The 20,595-nt window shown below is 37.5% G+C and overlaps 3 protein-coding genes and 1 long non-coding RNA gene across 6 annotated transcripts; 2 read left to right on the top strand and 2 right to left on the bottom strand.

Annotated features, from left to right (window-relative positions):
• Nucleotides 1-1,339: 1,339 nt before the first annotated feature.
• Nucleotides 1,340-4,981, top strand: LOC111485997 (magnesium transporter MRS2-3-like). 2 transcript variants are annotated; one of them, XM_023132984.1, is made up of 6 exons: nt 1,340-2,003; nt 2,270-2,503; nt 2,582-2,710; nt 2,896-3,068; nt 3,279-3,408; nt 4,503-4,981. In XM_023132984.1, the coding sequence occupies exons 1-6, from the start codon at nt 1,566-1,568 to the stop codon at nt 4,788-4,790; spliced, it is 1,392 nt and encodes a 463-aa protein (XP_022988752.1). In that variant the 5' UTR covers nt 1,340-1,565; the 3' UTR covers nt 4,791-4,981. The 2 variants fall into 2 exon arrangements, with proteins under 2 accessions (XP_022988752.1, XP_022988751.1); XM_023132983.1 differs by having other exon boundaries at nt 1,342-2,003; nt 3,174-3,408.
• LOC111486228 lies at nt 4,086-20,499 on the bottom strand. Its single transcript, XR_002718828.1, has 3 exons — nt 20,481-20,499; nt 18,415-18,423; nt 4,086-4,214 (listed from the first exon to the last, which is right to left on the bottom strand). It is a non-coding gene; the product is annotated as an uncharacterized LOC111486228 (long non-coding RNA).
• On the top strand, nt 6,073-6,843 carry LOC111486201. The gene is made up of 3 exons (XM_023133240.1): nt 6,073-6,353; nt 6,438-6,484; nt 6,560-6,843. Exons 1-3 carry the CDS (start codon nt 6,143-6,145, stop codon nt 6,686-6,688), a joined length of 387 nt encoding a protein of 128 aa, XP_022989008.1. The 5' UTR covers nt 6,073-6,142; the 3' UTR covers nt 6,689-6,843.
• On the bottom strand, nt 13,913-14,836 carry LOC111486186. Of its 2 annotated transcripts, none has more exons than XM_023133220.1 (3): nt 14,350-14,836; nt 14,188-14,258; nt 13,913-14,051 (listed from the first exon to the last, which is right to left on the bottom strand). In XM_023133220.1, the coding sequence occupies exons 1-3, from the start codon at nt 14,698-14,700 to the stop codon at nt 14,018-14,020; spliced, it is 456 nt and encodes a 151-aa protein (XP_022988988.1). In that variant the 5' UTR covers nt 14,701-14,836; the 3' UTR covers nt 13,913-14,017. The 2 variants fall into 2 exon arrangements, with proteins under 2 accessions (XP_022988988.1, XP_022988989.1); XM_023133221.1 differs by having other exon boundaries at nt 14,206-14,258.
• Nucleotides 20,500-20,595: the final 96 nt, after the last annotated feature.

The following is a 20,595-nucleotide window of genomic DNA, read 5'->3' as shown; positions in this document are numbered from 1 at the left end:
ATATAACATCATCTCATCATCATTTAATGTCATATAACATCATCATATAACATCATCATATGACATCATCATTTAACGTCACCATGTCATCATACATCATTGTCACATCATCATATAACGTCATCGCATTTTCATATAATATAAAGCATAAGTGACACATGCAAGGGCCACTAGAAACGTATCAATCATACATAAGACGAATATTCTAATCAAGCCGATAATAAGGTCACTTATCTAATTAGCTTAAGCGGTTGTCACTAATTTATCCTTAGTGAAAGTTCGATTATGCCCTTTATAATCCAAATTAATCAATGTGAGCCTACGTCAGTTTCAAATTCGAACTTCTGCAAAATTATTCCTCTAATTTACAATGGTTCACGTGTTAGATTTCATGCTAATATTAGAGATTTTGCACACATAAAGTCTTAGAATGTCTATATATGCTTGTTATAATTAGAGGTTTTGATCTAAATAAACTTATTTCTTTCGGTATTTGTCCACAGACATTGAAAGCCGAAAGAAGTCTACTTTTTGACTTATTGTTCGATTATTGTAAGTTTTCTTAGGTAACTCTTCTCTTTAGTAGTTTTCTTCGTTATTTCAATCTTTATTTCAATTCTCTAAAGTATTTCTTAACCATCGTATCCTTATGAACACTCTCATTTGGATGTGGTCTCAGATATCACATGACAATTAGCTATCGCTTTAGTTCATCTCCAAACCATATTTTATTGAGAGAGGTACTACTCTAACAATTTTTATTGGAAACATTCCTCTAATGAATTCCCTGGGAACTTCTATAGTAAATGGACTATACAGAATTGTGATCAGTCAAATATTGCAAAGCCCCGGTATCTATTACCGGTAAGAATTGGACCATAACGGAATTTCGGTCTATACCGACACCATAATATTTGATTGGGGAGGAAGATTAGAATTAGAGATTGATCGAAAAGCAAGGATATGGGCTCGTGTGAGTAGGAACACTATTTGTAACAATCCATGTCCAGATTTGAAATTTGAATTCTAAATCCTGATCCGAATCCTAGGCATAGGTCGTGAAACCTAAATTAGGAAGAACATTACACGATATGATTAGCAACTTTGTATCATAGTTGTGAACTGTCAAAACTGCTCGATGAGACCTCTTAGCTAAAAAAAGAAAAATGAGATGGCAAAATGACGGTACAATAGGTTGGACAGAAATCTCGGAGATGGTTAATTTGAAATTTAATTAATCGACAAATTAAATAATAAATAATTTTACTAAAACTCACAAATTAAAACAAAATAGGGGTCCAATGTTTTTTCATACATATGTTTTCATTCCTTTTTGTGTGAAATTAGGTTACTAACCCTAATCGCACTTATTCAAGAATTGGACTAAAGTTTTGGATCAATTTATTTAGAAAATTCAATGATTTAAGAATATCTTCAAAAAAATTACTTTTCTCTTGGAGCTCCAAAATTGTCAGGACAAAAATCTGATCAAACATCCGGATTCTCTGCGTAAGAAGTTTCATCAAATTCCCAGCTTGATCCGCCATTACCGGCGGCGAATTTCCATGAGAGGGCAGCATTCTCACCCACCGAAGCCGGTTTTCGCCGGACCTGATGACGAAAACGAACCGGGTCGTTCTTATCTCGCCGGAACGAACGCCCCATTAGGCGCTGGGATTCGGAAGAAGGGGACCGGAGTTCGGCCATGGCTGCTTCTGGACTTGACTGGTGGAGCTCAGGTCGTTGAGGCCGGAAAACACGCGATTATGCGGCGGACCGGCCTGCCCGCGCGAGACCTCCGGATTCTCGATCCGATGCTCTCGTATCCATCTACGATTCTTGGCCGTGAGAAAGCGATTGTGATCAATTTGGAGCATATCAAAGCTATTATCACTGCTCAAGATGTGTTCGTGTTGAATGCTAGGGATCCGTCAGTTACCCCCTTTGTCGAGGAGCTTCAGAGGCGGGTTCTACGGCACTACCAAGCCACTAAGGCCGCTCAGGTTTCAATTCGAATCATTTTTTTAACCTAGTTCTTTGAATTAAAGCGTTTGTTCGTCCTAATTTTGTCAATTAACTATCCTCTCTTAGTGATAATTGGCACGCAACCTCAACTTAGAGTTCATAGGTTTGAATCCCCCACCCCAATTGCTGATGAACTCAAACGAGTTGGTGCTAGTGAAGAACTTTGGCTGGTTGAATTTAACTTAGATTGGAACTTTTCTTTGATGGATGAGATCTGTGTTTAATTTTCTGTAATGTTTTGAAGGAGGGCAATGGTGATGATTCCAGTTGGAGAAATCTCTATGACTTGGAGGAGCCACGATCCAGGGCTCAAAGTCCCCATAATCCCTATCAAGGATTTCCACAGGCTGAGGAGGAAGAGGGGAAGGAAAACGGTAAACAAGGTCTTGAAAATCGGGAGGGATTGAAGGTTCTACCGTTCGAGTTCGTCGCGTTGGAGGCATGCCTTGAAGCTGCCTGCAGCTGCTTAGAAAGTGAAGTAAGAATCTTTACATTTTTGTTTAGTTTGTTTAATCTTGTTCTCCTGATTCTATTTAGCACATTATCTTGTAACCAGGCAGATACGTTGGAGCAAGAAGCTCACCCAGCTTTGGATAAGCTGACTTCTAAGATTAGTACTCTCAACTTGGAACGTGTGCGTCAAATCAAAAGTCGATTGGTTGCGATAACTGGGCGAGTTCAAAAGGTTATTAGATTTTAGTCACTAGCATGTCACATTTCCTTATTTTGTGTGGTTTTGTAATTTCATCTTTGAGAAAATCTAATTTTCAGACGATGAATGAACATTTTTTACCTCCGTTTCTCGGGTTAAGAAGCACTGTTAACTTAATTTTACACGACCCTTTTGGTGGATTCGATGATTCTTTATAGGTGAGGGACGAATTAGAGCACTTGCTAGATGATGATGAGGATATGGCTGAGATGTACTTAACAGAGAAGATGGTTCAGCAACAGCTTGAGACCTCTTCCACTTCTTCAATTCGCGAGAGGGACGAAATGGACGATGATGTTCAGCAATTAGGCAAAGATGACAGGGATGACAGGTATGAGATTTGCCTCATGTCCGAGAAGGACAGACATCTACTCTATAATCGTAGTTTTACGAATTTCTGCATTTTTAAATAGCCTTTTGTTTTCAACTTTCTCAGTATTCCTGCTGAAATATCATTGGAAGGTGGTGGAAATTCTGCTAATTATGAAGGCAATATAGATGCTTCACAGGATCATTTATTTGGTGCATCAAATGTGGGCAGGGACAGCCATGGAACCCGAACAAGCACTACCCATAGCGCTGTAAGCAAACTCCTCGATGTCGAGGAGCTAGAGATGCTGTTGGAGGCTTACTTCGTGCAAATTGATGGTACACTCAACAAACTTTCAACGGTACGCAACATAAACAATGCGTTCTTTCATCTATGATTCTGCTTCTTTCAGCTTAATGGATTGTTTTCAGTTTATATGGAAAGAAAAATTGTGCTGCGTTCTAGTAGTAAATCTGATGAATAATAAGTCTTTTCGGGCTGTGGGAAACGGAATTTTACCTGTAGAAATGGCTAAACTAGTAGACAAACCTGATTCAAGGGACTATATTTTCGAGTCTGTTCAAAGATAGATCGTTTAAAATAAAAGTACAGAAGGATGATGGGTCAGAAACAGAGAAACAGAAAATGTAACAGCCCAAGCTCACCTCTAGCCGATATTGTCCTCTTTGGACTTTTCCTTTTGGGCTTCCTCTCAAAGTTTTTAAAACGCGTCTGCTAGGGAGAGGTAGCACCCTGATAGCAGATATGACTCTTTGGGCTTTCTCTTTTGAGCTTTCCCTCAAGAATTTTTAAACCCATCTGCTAGGGAGAGGTAGCCCACCGCTAGCAAATATTGTCTTCTTTGGGTTTTCCCTTTCAGGCTTCCCCTCAAGGTTTTTAAAATGCGTCTATTAGGGAGAGGTTTTCACACCCTTATAAAGAATGTTTCGTTCTCCTCCCCAACCGATGTGGGATCTCACAATCCACCCCCTTCAGGGCCTAGCGTCCCTGTTAGCACTCGTTCCCTTATCCAATCGATGTGGGATCCCCCAATCCACCCCCCTTTAGGGCTCAACATCCTTGCTGGCACACCGCCTCGTGTCCACCCTCCCTTTCAGAGCTTAGCCTCTTCGCTGGTACATCGCCCGGTGTCTGGCTCTGATACCACTGTAACGGTCCAAACCCACCGCTAACATATATTGCTCTCTTTGGGCTTTTCCTTTCGGGCTTCCCCTCAAAGTTTTTAAAATGCATCTGTTAAGGAGAGACTTCCACATCCTTTATTCGTTCTCCTTCCCAACCGATATGAGATCTCACAGAAAACTAGTTAAAAAAGCATCATCAAACGAAGTGTTAAATGTCTGATCAATATATTTGGTTGAAATGCAAGCCTACGTTGAACATGGCTTTTCCTTTTGCTGATGTCTTCTAACACGCTCTTTCATCTATCTTAAGCTGAGGGAGTATGTAGATGACACAGAAGATTACATCAACATAATGCTAGATGACAAGCAGAATCATCTTTTACAAATGGGAGTAATGTTGACAACTGCTACCCTTGTCGTGAGTGCTTTTGTCGTGGTAGCAGGTATCTTCGGGATGAACATCCATATTGAACTATTCGAACCAGAAAAAGCAGGCATGCCGGAGTTCATGTGGACTGTTGGTGGTGGCACTATGGGAACCATCTTCCTGTATGTCATTGCCATTGCCTGGTGCAAGCACAAACGTTTGCTCGAGTAGTTCGCCAAAACCGAAACTTTCTTGACAAAAAAACATATATAGATTAAGACAACCTTTAATACATCTAATGTGTTGAAATAAGTTGAAGCTTTTCCAAGCTGAATGCTCTGTTTCATACTGTTGGTCGATACAGTCTATTGTATATGTTGCATGGTTATAATAACTTATAACGCTAAATTTTGTACCCAAAACTTTAATGTCAAGTTATAAAGTATCTTTGAACTTTTCTTTTTTATTTAAAAAATACTTTTTATTCTTTTTAAGTATTCATTAATCATCATTAGGGTCATAACAAACTTATTAGAAGGTTGAATGATATGTCAATGTGGTAGAACATGTTTTTTCGATTTAGTCGGGCAAGTATCTCAGTTATTGTCAACTGTCAAATCGCTGTCATGGTTACACCATGGTTCTGTGTAGGTCATTAAGGAGGAAAAGTAGCTGCTGTTATTGACATCTGATTAAAGGAGAGCGGTACATGAATGAATGAATTAAGACTGAGAGTGAGTAATATGCATTTTCTTTTTTGTGGCTCAATCATAAGAATTTTAAAGTTAAGTATGCTTTTTTAGCTTTTTCATGGAGCAACCTTATGTTGGGTGACCTCTCGGTCCCTATTCTTGATACTCATTGTGATTGTATGTATATTTAACCCCTAACAACGAGGTTACTTATTGTATATTTTCAATACTTAACTTTTCTCAAAATATTGTCAGCTAAGAGCAAAGGCGTGCGTGCAAAGGCCGTGATTTAGAGGATTACTTGTTGTCATGGGTGATAGTTCACATGCTTGAATTTATTTTCCACATCATTTAGCTGTTTAATTTGAACTTACCTAGACATCATTCTAAAAAGGATACCAGTACAAAGTTGACTAGTTTCTAGGCGAATATGAGTTTGCAACATGCATATTTTCGTCTTTGCACGATAAATGATATAAGCATGCATATAATAACGAGACAGTCAGTCTGGGGTCTTAGAAAGTGAGATTGTTACGCACTCGATCATCTCTTTCTTCTTTACTAATTTCTCTTTTCATTCATGAATCTCATTTAAATTATTTATTGAGTTTCGAGGCACACCATCCATTTGTCGGACTCTAATACCATTTGTAAAAGCCCTAGCATACCGCTAGTAGATATTGTTCGTTTTAACATGTTACGTATAGTCGTCAGTCTCACAATTTTAAAATGCGCATGTCAAGGAGAAGTTTCCACACGTTTATAAGCTTCGTTCGTGTCTTGTGGGACCGAGGTTAAATAAAAAGAAGAGTTTATTAGAGGAGGGGATATGGACCAAGAAAGCCTCATCTGTTCATCAACCTCATCCACAACCCCAACACTCTCATTCCCATGAGCTCCATCGGCCAAAACATCCTGATGGCTCTCGCCCTCACTCTCAACCAATTCGCTTCCTCAAACGTTCAATCCGTCCAGAGAAACAAACCCAAAACGCCACCCACCACCGCCACCACCTCCGCCAGTTCCGACATCCAACGAAGAGGCCTCCTCTTATCTGCCGCCGTGGCCGCCGCCGTGGACTCCAGAACCGAGCTCCTAAAAAGTGTGCTGCATTAATTCTTCCCTCTGTGTTCCATTTTTTAGTGCTCGACTTTCGTTTGAATCCAAACATTTTATGTGTTGTTAGGGTACCTAAAGAAATCTGAAGAAAACAAAGAAAAGAACGACAAGGAGGTAGGTGTTTTTGTAATTTTAATTTGGATTTGATCAATGTTTTGAAATTTGTGTTATTGGGTTTGTAATTAACAGAGATTGGAGAGTTTCTACAAGCGAAATTACAAAGATTATTTTGAGTTTGTTGAAGGATCTTTGAAGAACAAGGATGAACTCTCTGAAGCTGAGAAAGGTATCATTGAGTGGCTTAAGAGAAACAAATAAATGAATTTCTTCCATCAATTATCATTTTAATGGTGGATCTCGTTCAATTTATCACTTTCACGATATAAAAGGAAAATTGCCATATTTACAAATATTCAAATTTTGCTATCTATTAAAATTATTCGTGATATTATTCAATTTGAGCTTATGGTTCATGAAGATCACTTTTGTACCAATGAAGTTCCTGTCCTAATGTAGATTTTTTAACATGAATGAACTAAGACTACATTTAAATGAAAGTGATCTTGAAGATAGGACGACTAAGAAAGACTTAAAACAATTAGAAGTGATTAACTGTCCCAACAATATGCACATTTCTTTTTGACGGCTCAATCATAGATAGACAATGTACTCATACAATTATTAGGCTCAACTCTATTCGGCTAGTGACGATATTTTGATGAATAGTATGGGCTTAACCCTATCGAGCCAGTGATGATATTTTAACAAATAGTTGCTAAATTGCTAAATGTGTTAGTGTTTCCCGGTAAATATTCATGAGATGTATGTTTGGTATATGCTTTATTCGCAACAAAAAGTGGTCATAGTACTCTTAGAGTGACGATAGAAAAAACTTTTGGAATGTGCCAAATTTATCAATATTTAACATTTTTCATAATGAAAATGAAAATATTAATCGAAACACCATTTTTTTCGATACTTATTCTCAATGACCCATTTGGGATTTCGTTTTAGTTCTTGTGTTAGGTGTTGGATGAAAGTCTCGCATCGACCAATTTAAGGAATGATTATGGGTTGAGACCTTGGGAAGCCTTAAACCAAAGTCATGAGAGCTTATACTCAAAGTGGACAATATGATCATACCATTATGGAGAGTCGATCAACTGATGTGGAATCTCATAATCCACCACCCCCTTCGAAGCCTATCGTCCTCGTTGGCACTTCGTCTGGTGTCCACACCCTTCGGGGTTCACCATCCTTGCTAGCACATCGTTCGGTGTCTGGCTCTGATACCATGTGAGATCACACATCGATTGGAGATAAGAACGAAACAATTTTATAAGAGAACCTCTCACTAGAAAAGGCGTTTTAAAAAGTTTGAGGGGAAACTCTAAAGGAAAAGCCCAAAGATAACAGATAGGTTTTTTATAATTGTTTGAATTTGTACCCCGATCCCATAAACTTAAACAAGACCCATTTGTATATTATTTCGATGTGTTTTTAAGTCGGGGTTATTTTTTGTTTTTAAATAGCCTAAAATTTTACATGTAAGACTAAATTTAGAAGATAATATATAGTCTAAAAACCTAAATCACCATCGCTTTCATAAAAATAAAAATAAAAAAACATTTTAATAGAGATATTATCCTTGCTTAAATCGAACGGATATTCCCCGATATTCCCCACTTTTCACTTATAGTAGGTCCCGAGGGTGGTTTGGCGGCCTTGACATAGATTCACATCTCCAAGTTTCTCAATTCTATCTCCTTGAGTCTAGTTCGATCCGGAGCACTAGAGCTACACCCTCTGATCGTCTCTCACGATTCTAATGCGTTCGGACTACTGGAGGCATTCCATCCTAGGTCATTGTCTAGCCAAATTGATGCTCACACCCGAGTGTTATTATATTTCCACTACTAACACTCTACAAGGAGAATCACACATTCAATCACCTACAATTATTGTACAGTAAATCATGTGTACAGTCACAAATGCTCTACGAGGCGATAACATTCATCAAGCATCTAGAGCGTAGACATACACAAATTTCTATTATTCGTTTTGACACGATTATTTATAAGCAGTTCGAAAATAGTCTATTACATGAGATGAGGAATAATTCAGTTATACCAATAACATGAGTGACTAATCTCATGCTTATCCAATCATCCTAGGCTATCCACCTTGGATTTTGTTTTACTAGCATGCATGCATTACCAAGCTATCCCAACAAGTGTTACTTTCTAGAATCCGTGTAGTTACTTACATGATTGTCGCGTGTTTTCTCGAGTTCGCTTTTCTTTTAGTAAGAGACTCTAAATTTTCTAAAAAACGCACCCGTAGGCCCTAATTCAAACATAATTAAGGTCCATATCTAAACCAAACAAAAATAAATAGATCAAAGGTTAAACAAAGCAAAAAGTAGTTACCATGCGTGGTTGGTAGCATTTTCACATGTGCAACCACGTGTTGTCAGTGCTCAACTCGAGCCCGGCTAATGAATCAGATAAAGTCAAGTCCAAACGATGCATCTCCACTGGAAACTTGACTCGTTGCTCCACCCATATTGTGATACATGTTGATCTTCTGTCTGAATAGCCATATTGTCATACGTGTTTTTCGTAAGCTATCGTATCCATTATTTCTTGTAGTGCCTTTCTCCTCCTGTCGCCGCATGTCCACTATGTAATTTGTCTTGTTTTCAACCTAATTTCTTATAATGTTTGTTTTCGTAACCTAATTTCCTAAGTTTCAATTGTAGATTGGTGAGAAATCACATCTAGGAACCGATATTGAAATTTTAATTTATATTTAAAATTCTTAGGCTTAATTAAAAGATCCTAATGTTAGATGAATACCCAGAGAGATAAACAAAACATTTTTTATAAGGATGTGAAAACCTCTTCTAATAAACTAGTTTTAAAAATTTTGAGGGAATACCCAGAAAGAAAGACATTGAACGATGAGTTAAAAGTTAAAAGGGCGTAAAAACCATAGATAGATTTGGTGGTATGCAGCTGGAATGTGGCAGTGGAAAACTGAGATGAGCAATGGAAGGTTATAGGGAGGGCCTGCAATGAGAGGGACAATGGCAGTCGGCAACCCAATATGTCCCGCATGGGTTTAAGGGTGTTGTCACCCCAAGCATAAACAACACACACAGCAACCAGCTGCTGCATGCATTTTCCTTGTCTTTGTCTTTGGCGGTGGTTCTAAAGGCAATCCATTTCTCGTCCATACTTCTTTAACTCTATCTGTCCAGTCTTATTCTATGCGCTGCATATCTCTCTTTTCTAACCCAACACTTTTATATTACTATGTTTGCTTCTTAGTTTTGTGCGTAAGTTTCGAGAAATTATCTATCGAAAATGTCATAACGAGACTGATAGTTTTGTATGGTTAGATGTAGAAGAGAGAAGTTACTAAAAAAAATAATCTTTGTGAGATCCGAGATCGGTTGGAGAGAAAATGAAACAACCTTTATAAAGGTCTAGAAACCTCTTCGAATTTGGTGGGGTCTCACATCGATTCGAGAAAGGAAAGAATGCCAGTGATAAAGCTAGCCCCGAAGGGGGTGGATTGTGAGATCCCACATCGGTTTAGGAGAAGAATGAAAACTTTTATAAGAGTGCGGGAACCTCCCACTAGCAGACGCGTTTTAAAAACCTTGAGAGAAAACTCAAATAAGACAATATCAGCTAGCAATGAATCTGACCGAGGACGAGTTTTAATGAGTCATGAATATATGACACTTTCTTCGTTGATATGATGCATTTTAGTAAACTTAAAAGTATATCGATCGGTCCAACACAGATTGAAATAGACAAGAATCTTTTGAAAAGGCAAAATTACTGTTTGAAATTTTGTCATTACTCATCAATCATTGGCTGACTTTCATTATTAATCTATTTTGAAGCCACTATTTTAAAACTCATATTGAAATTAATACTGCCAAATATATAAAATACATAAAAATATTATATATATATATATATCATTGAGCAGCTCCTTCCATCCTCCTCTGCATTTTGGATCAGATTACCCATCACCATGACACTTATCATCATCCTTTGTCCTTTTCAACCCTAAAGGAAGCATTTTATATATTGAATTTCAAAATATCTTACCTAACAATATTTTATATTTTGTCGTTTTCTTACTCCGACATATTTTGTCTCGAAATTTTGTGGGTCATATCGGTTTTCTTACTCCGACATGTTTGGTTCCAAAAATAATTTTGATTGTCTGTGGAGATAATTGTTTACTATGACTTTAAATTAGAAATAATATGACGAAAAATAAATAATGTGAATTTATATAAAATAAAGAAAAAAATAAAATAATGTCTTGATCTAACTTAAGGACATCTACCCTAACTTTAATCTTATGGTCATCCCTGCAATGTCGTCATTCATACATGGGTTTCTTACCTTTACTTGAAAAATAAGACTAAAACATGTCTTGAGTATTTTAATAACTAATTAGTAAGTAACCCACTGTTGGGGTCAAGAAATGTAATTACATGCAATATGATGGAACATATCATTTCAATCCGGACATGGTTGGATATGTAGTACTTTCCTACACACTACCCAACATGCACAAATGGACACACCAGGTGGGTTAGTAAACGTACCCCCTAAGTCTAGCTCGTTGAGTTAGCACACGCTCACGCTACCAGCCACCACGAAGGGAAATGACACACATAATATCATAAAAAACATAAATATCGTAAGATATGTATCCATACATTACATAACGATAAAGTATCTTGATGCATGTGACATACATACATGCATGAGGTCCCCATAGGTTAAAATCATGACATAAGTTTATGATGTAAGTCAAACCTCCATTCAATCATGATAGAACGAGCTATGAGACATGTATACATAATACTTGCCATAAATTTCATAGTTGACATAATTTACATGTCGTTGTTTATGGAGGTTTATGCATCATAAATCATCGAATCATAAATATGATCCTTCAACATGGCATAATCATATTATAGCATAACTCATAACATAATATAGCATAACATAACATAAAATAGCATAACATAACATAACACATATCAAACAATGATAGTCATGATACATGTAGGAGTCATGAGGCACACATCATCATATGTCATACAATTCGTCCAACCAAGCCAACAATGAAGTCAATTACTTGATGCGTACGACGACTGAGACTAATACTAACCGCACCGAGTTGGAGCCGTTGAAGCCAAGTCGAGCCATCGGTGAAGAAAGGCATAGGTCGCAATGCCGAGTTGAGGCGGGTGCGCAAGTTCAATTGCGGGTTAAAGGGATAAGGTGTGCGTGGGTTGAGTTTTGGGTCAGGTCGGATGCATGGGTTGGAGCAAGATTCTAGGTTGCGTGCGGGCTGGGATATTGACTACTTGGCCGAGGTGGGTTGAAGGCGTACTAGGTCGAGGTGAGCTGAGGGCGTGAATGGGTTGGGCTGGACAGTGAGGGTCTAAGTCTGGGCTTTGTCCTTACTCACATTCATTCTAAGAAAGTTCTCATGAGGTCAACTAACATAGAGCTACTCCAAGCAAAACACGTTTAACCATGAAGTTTCCATGTGTTAAGGATATTTAATACTAAATTATAGTTTATCGTATATATCATCTTTGATATTTTATTTAGACAATTATCATATGTATCTTTCCATTTATTACTGTTTACATATTTTTTTTGTAATATTTCCATTTATTAGTATTTCCATATTTTTGTAATTTATTTTGATTATAAATAAGAGAACTTTCACACCCGTGGATTAAACAATCATTCTCATGTTATCAAAGCCTTTTCGGTTTAACAACCCCGATCATTTTTTTTTAATGACTTATGAATGTTTTACGATTCTTCTCCACCACCACTGCTAGCTTTGACGCCGCAGGGGCAGTCGTCATGGCTGCCACAAGCGGAGCCAATTGATTACTCTTCGAATCCACCTTTTTGACCTCCAAATCACCCTTCTCCATACTCTGTACATACAACCTCATCTTCTCCAACACAATCAGTTTTCCCTTACCCAACATAACCTCTCTCATCTTCTTCCCAATTGGCCCTTCATCCTCATGAGAAAAATAACCCTAACCTCAGAATCCTCATGAGCGTTCACATTGAAAATATACAGAATCTCAAGAAACCTATCGACCTTATGCAGATATTTACCTTTGGAATCTGGACGCTGCACTAGCCTCTTCGCCAACCAAGTTGCCGCCGCCCCCTGTGGCGACTCTTTCGGCTTCAACATTGTCTTTGTCCCTTGCTCTAGGTTTCCCCCTTCTGCTTCTTGGGTTAGAAATATTATCACCGGAGCCAAGGCAGCATCGTCGCTGAGCGACGATCCCTCTTCATGGGTTAGACATATTCTCACTGGAGCCAAGGCAACATCGTCGCTCAGCGACAATCCCTCTTCATGGGTTAGACATATTCTCACCGAAGCCAAGGCAACATCATTGCTAAGCAACGATTCCTCTATAGTTTTCGATGGGCAAGAAAGTGTTTCTCTATGCCTCCTCCAAACCAGGTTGTTGATATCTTCACGAAAAGTGTTTCTCGACCTCTTTTTGAATTTTTTAGATCCAAACTTCACGTTCGTTCAAATCCGACACTCGTTTAACCATAAAGTTTCCATGATTGAGTCATCAAAAAGAAAGGTGCACCTTGTTGGTATATGTAGTAACTTTCAATTTTATTAAGCATTTCTTTATTATCCTATCTTCAAGATCTCCCTTATTCGAATGTGGTGTCGGTTTATTCATGTACCTCTCATTTACTCGAGTGTCACATGTTGGTTGTTTTCATCACTATATGGTTGTACACTCAGGGATTTACTAGCTAAGTTCTTGGATAATCTCCTCATCCTCTCTCTCGGCAACGTCCCCTTTTTCTCCCTTGTTGTGGTGTGTTCTCCCTCTACGAACTAACCTCTGGGAGTGGTTGCTACTAAGAGAGAAAAACATCAATTAAGGAGTTCGTGGGTGGTTGCTTGGAGCTACGAAAACTTGAACGCCCCTAGCTGATCATTCTTATGTTCAACTCGACCCGAATTCAATTTCACCTATAATATTTCATTCATTCATAAAATCAAGTTTAGACCTATTCATGGAGCCAACACTACTTAACTAACCCATTCGGGATGTTGTTAATGGTCCAAATATATAGCTATAATGGCCTTCAATGGTCTTAATCAGAAAGAGAAAGATCATCATAAAAGTGGAAGATCAAATGTAAATAGATCTATAGACAAGTAAAAGAAATCAAAGATAAACACAAATTTTATCATAGAAGTATGCTAAAAAAAAACACCGTTGCTTCTCAATCTCTTCCTCTTTCCAAACATGTTCATTTAGTACAGCAATAATTGTCATATTCTCAGTGCCACGTGGCTACAGCAAAAGTAGTACAATCCATCGACAAGAAATTAAATGTCCAAAATAAAAACTTTTCTATATCCACTCCTGATTATCATAATCTCTCGTTAGAGGTATTTTATTAACTCGAACATAACTGAACCAGTTAAGACATATATCTCCGTTTAATAGATCAAAGATTTAATCTACAATCTCCACTTATCGCTAAACATAAAAGATAGAAAAAAGTGACATCATTGATAAGCAAATCCCATCTACTTCAATCCCGACCTCTTCCCATTGATCTGCCTACATTGAGTAGAAGTAGATTAAAAAAAAAACGAGTTTAGAATTAAACCATAAATATTTGAATGAAAATCGATATAAAACGTCGTATCTTTCGAAACTTTAATTATACTCTTAGAACTTCAAATATACTCGAAACTTTCTAAATTGGCTTAACTGATTCTTCTGCCTTTGATTTCCAGATGGGTTTTGGCAGCTGGTCGAGCTCTCCTGAATTTTAAACCAAAATTAATCAAAATAATTTCAAATTTTAAAAATTAAATAAAACTTTAAAAATTAAAAAGTAATAAAAATTCTCTACCGAATTATGGAAGTTGAAGTTGGGATCAGAGCTAGCAGTGTCATCAAGAAACGACGCCGTTTGCTCCGGCCGCCGTCGGCCGTCACCGCCCTTCATTTTCCGGCTACCTTTCGAGAAAAGTGTGGGCGTTGTATCACAAAAGCACCGACCAGATTCATTTTCCGGGAAAACAGGTTCATTTTCCCGGAAAATTGGAGGCCCAGAAGAAGCATCAGAAAGCATAGACAAATCCAGTTCTTCATTTTGAATTCTTGGAGTAAACAAGGAGGAGGAGGAATCCTCCAAGTACACAGTCCAACCAGATTCCACAGACCCATTTGAAGAAACAAACAAATTATGGCGATGATCCATAAGAACAATAAAATTTTGATTTTCCCACTTCCCAAACAGAACATAAACAAAAAAAGATTTGATTTTTGATCGTAATTGGAATAGAATTGAAGGGGGTTTTGTGTTTTTGGTGGGGATTTTGATGGGAATGGATGGAAAGAAGGGAGGGACAAAGAAAGGCAGAATATGTTGAGATGGTAGACAGCAAGGGTTTGTGTACCCAGTTAACAAAACCAAGTAAGGGCATACATGATCATCTACTTTGGACTTTAGTGAATAGTTATTAAGTGTGCATACACGACACAACCGACTTGCTTCTACACTAGGCCAAGTCATTCGGTTCGACCTTGCCTCTACTTAGGGTCAAGGTCTCTCAATACAACATTGCACCCCATCATCTCATCTTGGTTTCCAACAATACGACCCATACATCTTGATGTCATCTCATGTCGTAGGATAGCTCGGTCATCTTGGCTTGCTCAGATACATCCGTTGGAAATAGACCCATGTGTCGACCATCTCAATAGGACATTTGAAACATCCCTCCATCTGAGTTCTCATTGAGCATTGGACTCTTATGTGTTCATGCTAAACCATTTACGACATCTGTTCCGAATAGTGGGTGTATAATCCAACCTCTGACACATGGGCTAGGGCGCAATATCGGCACACCCGTGTCATCTGGTACTGTCCTTGAATGATCCTTTTCAAAGGAAGACACTCGTCCTGCAAGGCTCGCCCACGTTGTGACACTGTGCTGCAAGGTACCTCACTTAGGTCACATTGCCCAGGGGTGGTGGGTAGCTGACACCATGTCTCTCCCTAACATACTAAGACATTTTCATTCCTCCTAGTGTAGATGTCATTTTGGTGAACGGTCATACAGTGTCGTAGAGCGTTTGTTCCATGTTCGATTGACACCAAATTGGTGAGCATTCATATTTTATATGGACGGACTTAACTCCGGAACCCTGACTTTTGAGGTTAAGGCTCGAGGCCCTACCCGACTCTTCAACAAGCCTATCTTTGACTCGTGTCTACTCGTAGCCCTTATCTTACTTATGTCTCATCTTCTCCTCAATGCCCACTATGTGTGGTATGTTAGATAATGCACATTATTTCTTGGTCCCATCATGACACTCGTTTAGGCCCTCGCGTAGCCAGATGGGCGCAACTTGGGAGTTGTAGCTTTGCTTGTCACAACTTGAAGGTCACTATCTACTATCTTCATAATAAAGTTATGACACCTTGCGGTTACCATGATAGCTCAAGACGATGACAAGGTCACGATGATGGCAATGCTCACGCAAACACCTATGATCACCCACGTAGATCTCTAGTTATGACAACACCTACGCGTATGCCAGTGGGTCATTGCTTCTCCTCATGCGACCTGGGCTAATAACCATTGGAGCGTGATTTAGGTTGGTTATGTTGACTTAAAGAACTTTAATAGAGTTCATAACTCAATCCATCTCAACCCAAATCTCTATTTTTGGGTTGTGTTGGATTGTCGTGTTTTTAAATGAAAAAAGATTCTAATTATATGCACGCTAACTTATAATTAAAATTTCATAAAATTCAAATATCGAACATTTATCAGTCGTAATAACCTATCATTAACATTGATTAGAGTTCGTAATAACCCATCATTAACATTGATTAGAAACATTAAATATTTTTAATCTTTTTAAAAGTAGAATTGGGTCAAAGTGTAACCCTATTTTCAAGTTAGTCCAATCATCCAACCAAATAATATTCACCCTCAAACCAAACTAAAATTTCAATTTTCCAAAATTTCAACTCAACCCAATTTTTTTAAAATCTAACCTAACCCAATTTTATCTATGGTTGAATTGTTTAATGCCAGCCTCTTAACTAGTTAAAACTAATATTTTTGATAAAAAAAAAAGATAGCGGTTCATAGCAAGTTTTATGTAAATAATCAAACTAAACGCTCAACAGTAATTGACATGTTATTCCTTTGATATTAGAGGTTTAACCTTTACAATCCACCTTTGTTATATTAAAAAATACTTATGTTTCCATAACTACATTTAACCCTACAACACACAGAGTATAGTGTTGAAATATCATCACTAGCCCAATAAAATCAAGCCCAATAATTGTACCAGCACATTGTATATTTATTTTAGTAGAAATTTTACGGAAAGATATCTGATTTTAGTAGAAGAGATCTATATATTTTAGAAAAAAAATTCAGATTTGTTAGATTTAGATTTGTTAGGTCTAGATTGAGTAGACTCTCTAGTATAAATACACCTCCACCTACTTAGATTATTCATCCAAGAAATCCAAAAAGTATTCTAACTCAATGTCTTGTATTATCTTCTCGATGGATCTTAATAAAGAGTGCGAGTGTTTCCCATCGAGAGTTGTGTTCAACACAGTTCAATGAGCTCGTTGAATTAATATAGACAAATAACTTAAATAATAATAAGGTAAAACCTTTTCATATACATCTTATTCTATGTATGGTTACGATAATATTGGTGGATTTAAGCAATAAAAGTCTTTGGTTTTGACGTCAATCCACTTGAAATCTTTGTCTCAAAAGGGATTTATAAAAGGAAATTACAAAGTGGTTTCAAAGAGAAAGAACAGAGATGAGTTTTCACGAGCAGCACCCTCCTCCTGTTGGGGTTCCTCCTCCTCAAGGTATCCTCTAATTTATTCTTTTTCGATTTTTTTTTTTAGTTCAAATACTTATTATCGTTTACTATATGATTCGATCAACTCGAATTATCCAATTCAAACTATAAAAAGTTGGGTTAGATTACTTTTCTTTTTATTTTTTATTTTAATGTAAACTATAATCCGAGTGGTTCGGATCAGAAATCTAAACACCTCAAAATTTTAGTGGAAAAATTTTAAATAAAATAAAATTTTAGTTCTTGTAACGGCTCACGTCTACTGCTAACAGATATTGTCATTTTTGGGCTTTCACTTTCGGGCTTTTCCTTTTCGTCTTCCTCTTAAAGCTCTAAAACATGTCTACTAGGGAAAGATTTCCACACCCTTATAAAAGGGTGTTTCGTTCTCCTTCCCGACCAATGTGAGATATCACGCTTCTCATACTTAAAATATATATATATATATATATATATGTATATATAATTATGGTTAAATTATGAACAAATAAAAATAAATATTAATTGGAGTAGAAATTAATGTTTAAATTGGATTTTTGTTTGGGACATGATGCATATATAAACTATTTATCCACACGAAGGGTATCCTCCGGGAGCATATCCACCGCCATCATGTCCTCCTCTACATGATAATCCAGGACAAGGACATCCGCAACCCAATTCTGCATATCCTCCACACGAATACTCTTATGGCGATTCTTATCCTTCACAAGGATATCCTTATCCCCATCCCTACCAAGGTTACCCTCCACAAGGATACCCACCCCTACAATACCCTAACACAAACCCTCAAAATCAATGTACCTATGTCGTGGTTCAATCCCAACAAACCTATAGTTACTGGGAAAGCTGGTAAGTTTCGTTCTCCTTTTTATCTCATAGTCGAGAACTCGAAAATATATTGAACTATCCAACTCGATCCAAGCTACAGTTAGGTCACTAATGTAGTTGGATTGACTTGAGTTTTCATAAGTCGAATCTCGATTTCAATTGAGCTTGTTTCTCGAGCTTTTGATTTCCGTGTAGTTTCAGTTACAATATCATTCTGGTTCCTGTACTTTACTTCGACCCTCTTGGTTTAAATTGAAACTTTGGCAGCTTGGCTCTCATTTGTTGTTGCTGCCTTTGGAATCTTGGGCTTGGATGTCTCTATTGATGAAGAGCTTGAATGGTATTCCATTCAATGAAAAATGGAAATAATTGTGTATTTAATTTTAATAATTTGTGTATTAAGGCGGGTCATGATCGTGTCAAAATTGCTCTTATATATCTATAGTAATGTCACAAATATTAAGTGACCGAGTACGTTTAACTCAACTTTTAGAACATTCACAATTTCGAACGAAACCTAGACTTTCGACTAAGAGAAAAACTCAACGATAAGTTACAAAACACAATAGTAAAACTAGTGTGAAAGCTTGCCACGGAAGAGAAAAACTGAATGATAAGTTGAATTATTGAGTGTTTATACTGTTAGACGAACACGACTCCCCACAATGGTATGATATTGTCCACTTTGAGCATAAGCTCTCATGGTTTTGCTTTGGGCTTCCCAAAAGGCCTCATACCAATGGAGTTAGTATTCCTCACTTATAAACCCATGATCATTCCCTAAATTAGCCGATGTATCATCCAACACCTCCCGTCGAACAAAGCACGCCTCTCCTTAATCGAGGCTCGACTCCTTTGGAGTCTTAGTCATTTTTCACTGCCTCATACCTTCGAGGAGGCTTGACTCCTTTTTTCTTTTTTGGAGTCCTTTGTTCGACATTCGAGGATTTGCCAATCTATTGGCACGGCTAAGTTTAAGGCATGGCTCTGATACCATGTTAGACGGACACGACTCCCCACAATGGTATGATATTGTCCACTTTGAGCATAAGCTCTCATGGCTTTGCTTTGGGCTTCCCAAAAGGCCTCATACTAATGGAGTTAGTATTCCTCACTTATAAACCCATGATCATTCCCTAAATTAGCCGATGTATCATCCAACATATACGACCCTAGACTTTCGACTAAGATCTCGAGATAATCTGATTTGAATAAATTTTAGAGGAGCTATCATACTTGAAGTATTTTGAGGACTAGTCTGTGAAACCCGCTCATTGAAAGTTTGAATCACGGTTGTAACTATCGATGTAGGTTATATTTTAAAAAAAACATACCAAAAAGCAAACGGTTCTTTAAATAAATAAAAACATGTGCAAGTGTAATTCACCTAAAATGTACATAAAACTAGAAAATATTTAAAAACAGACTCAAGTCGAGATGAGATTTTTTGAAGTCTCCAACTTAGTTGTATCATAGTCTCGGTCACCCTACGTCAGACTTATCTAGAAAGAAGAACGTAAATTAATTTGATGAGTAAATTAGATTACTCCGTAAGTAGCTAAGTTGTCCTTAACAAGTTATATTGACTATCTTTCTGGGTTAATTCTCAAGTTTTTTTTTATCCCGTGGTTCCAACTTTCATTTACTAGGACCGGTTGTTCGTTAAAAGGTATTCAGACTAACTTCAAGCTTAGACTGTTGGCTCTATTTATTCGTAGACCCATCTACCTGAACTCTCTAGCGGCTTGTAATATCATATAATTTGACGGTCAGAAATACTCATTGCTCCTAATTTAGCACACAGCGTGTTGCTCAAGAATTTTGCGGAGATTAGTAGACTAAAGATACTCGTAAAGAGCTCGTAACCTAATTAACTCATAAACATAAACCAGAGTCATACAACCTATATTTCCATTTCGAATTTGAATCTGACACACATCTTATGCAGGCATTCTTGGATATCATGAATTACATATATAAAAAAAAAAAAAAAAAAAGTTAAAGAACTCGTTTAAGAGTTTCAATACACCACTTAGCTAACTCCTTTCTTCTCGTTATTTACTCTAAATAGGGTAATTTTATCACAATTTCTCGGACCTACATGTCACAATTTCCAAGATAAATATAGTTCAATTTTATAAAATAGGTCAAAAGGAGTCGAACTGGACAAACCGAAGTCAAATATGGGATCACATGTGTTCTTTGATCCTATCACACCCTCACTAGCAGCCACGCTAACCTGACCATATTGCAAGGGGATGCAGGGGAGTTGTAACCACTGAGGCCCACCACTAGCACATATTGTCCTCTTTGGACTTTCTCTCTCAGGTTTCTCCTCAAGGTTTTAAAATGTAGGGAAAGGTTTCCACATTATAAAGGTAGTTTCGTTCTCCTCCACAACCAATGTGGGATA

The sequence above is a fragment of the Cucurbita maxima genome, unplaced genomic scaffold (genome assembly GCF_002738345.1).
Source record: "Cucurbita maxima cultivar Rimu unplaced genomic scaffold, Cmax_1.0 Cma_Scf00011, whole genome shotgun sequence".
NCBI classification, from domain to species: domain Eukaryota; kingdom Viridiplantae; phylum Streptophyta; class Magnoliopsida; order Cucurbitales; family Cucurbitaceae; genus Cucurbita; species Cucurbita maxima.
This window is presented reverse-complemented; position numbering and strand designations above follow the sequence as displayed.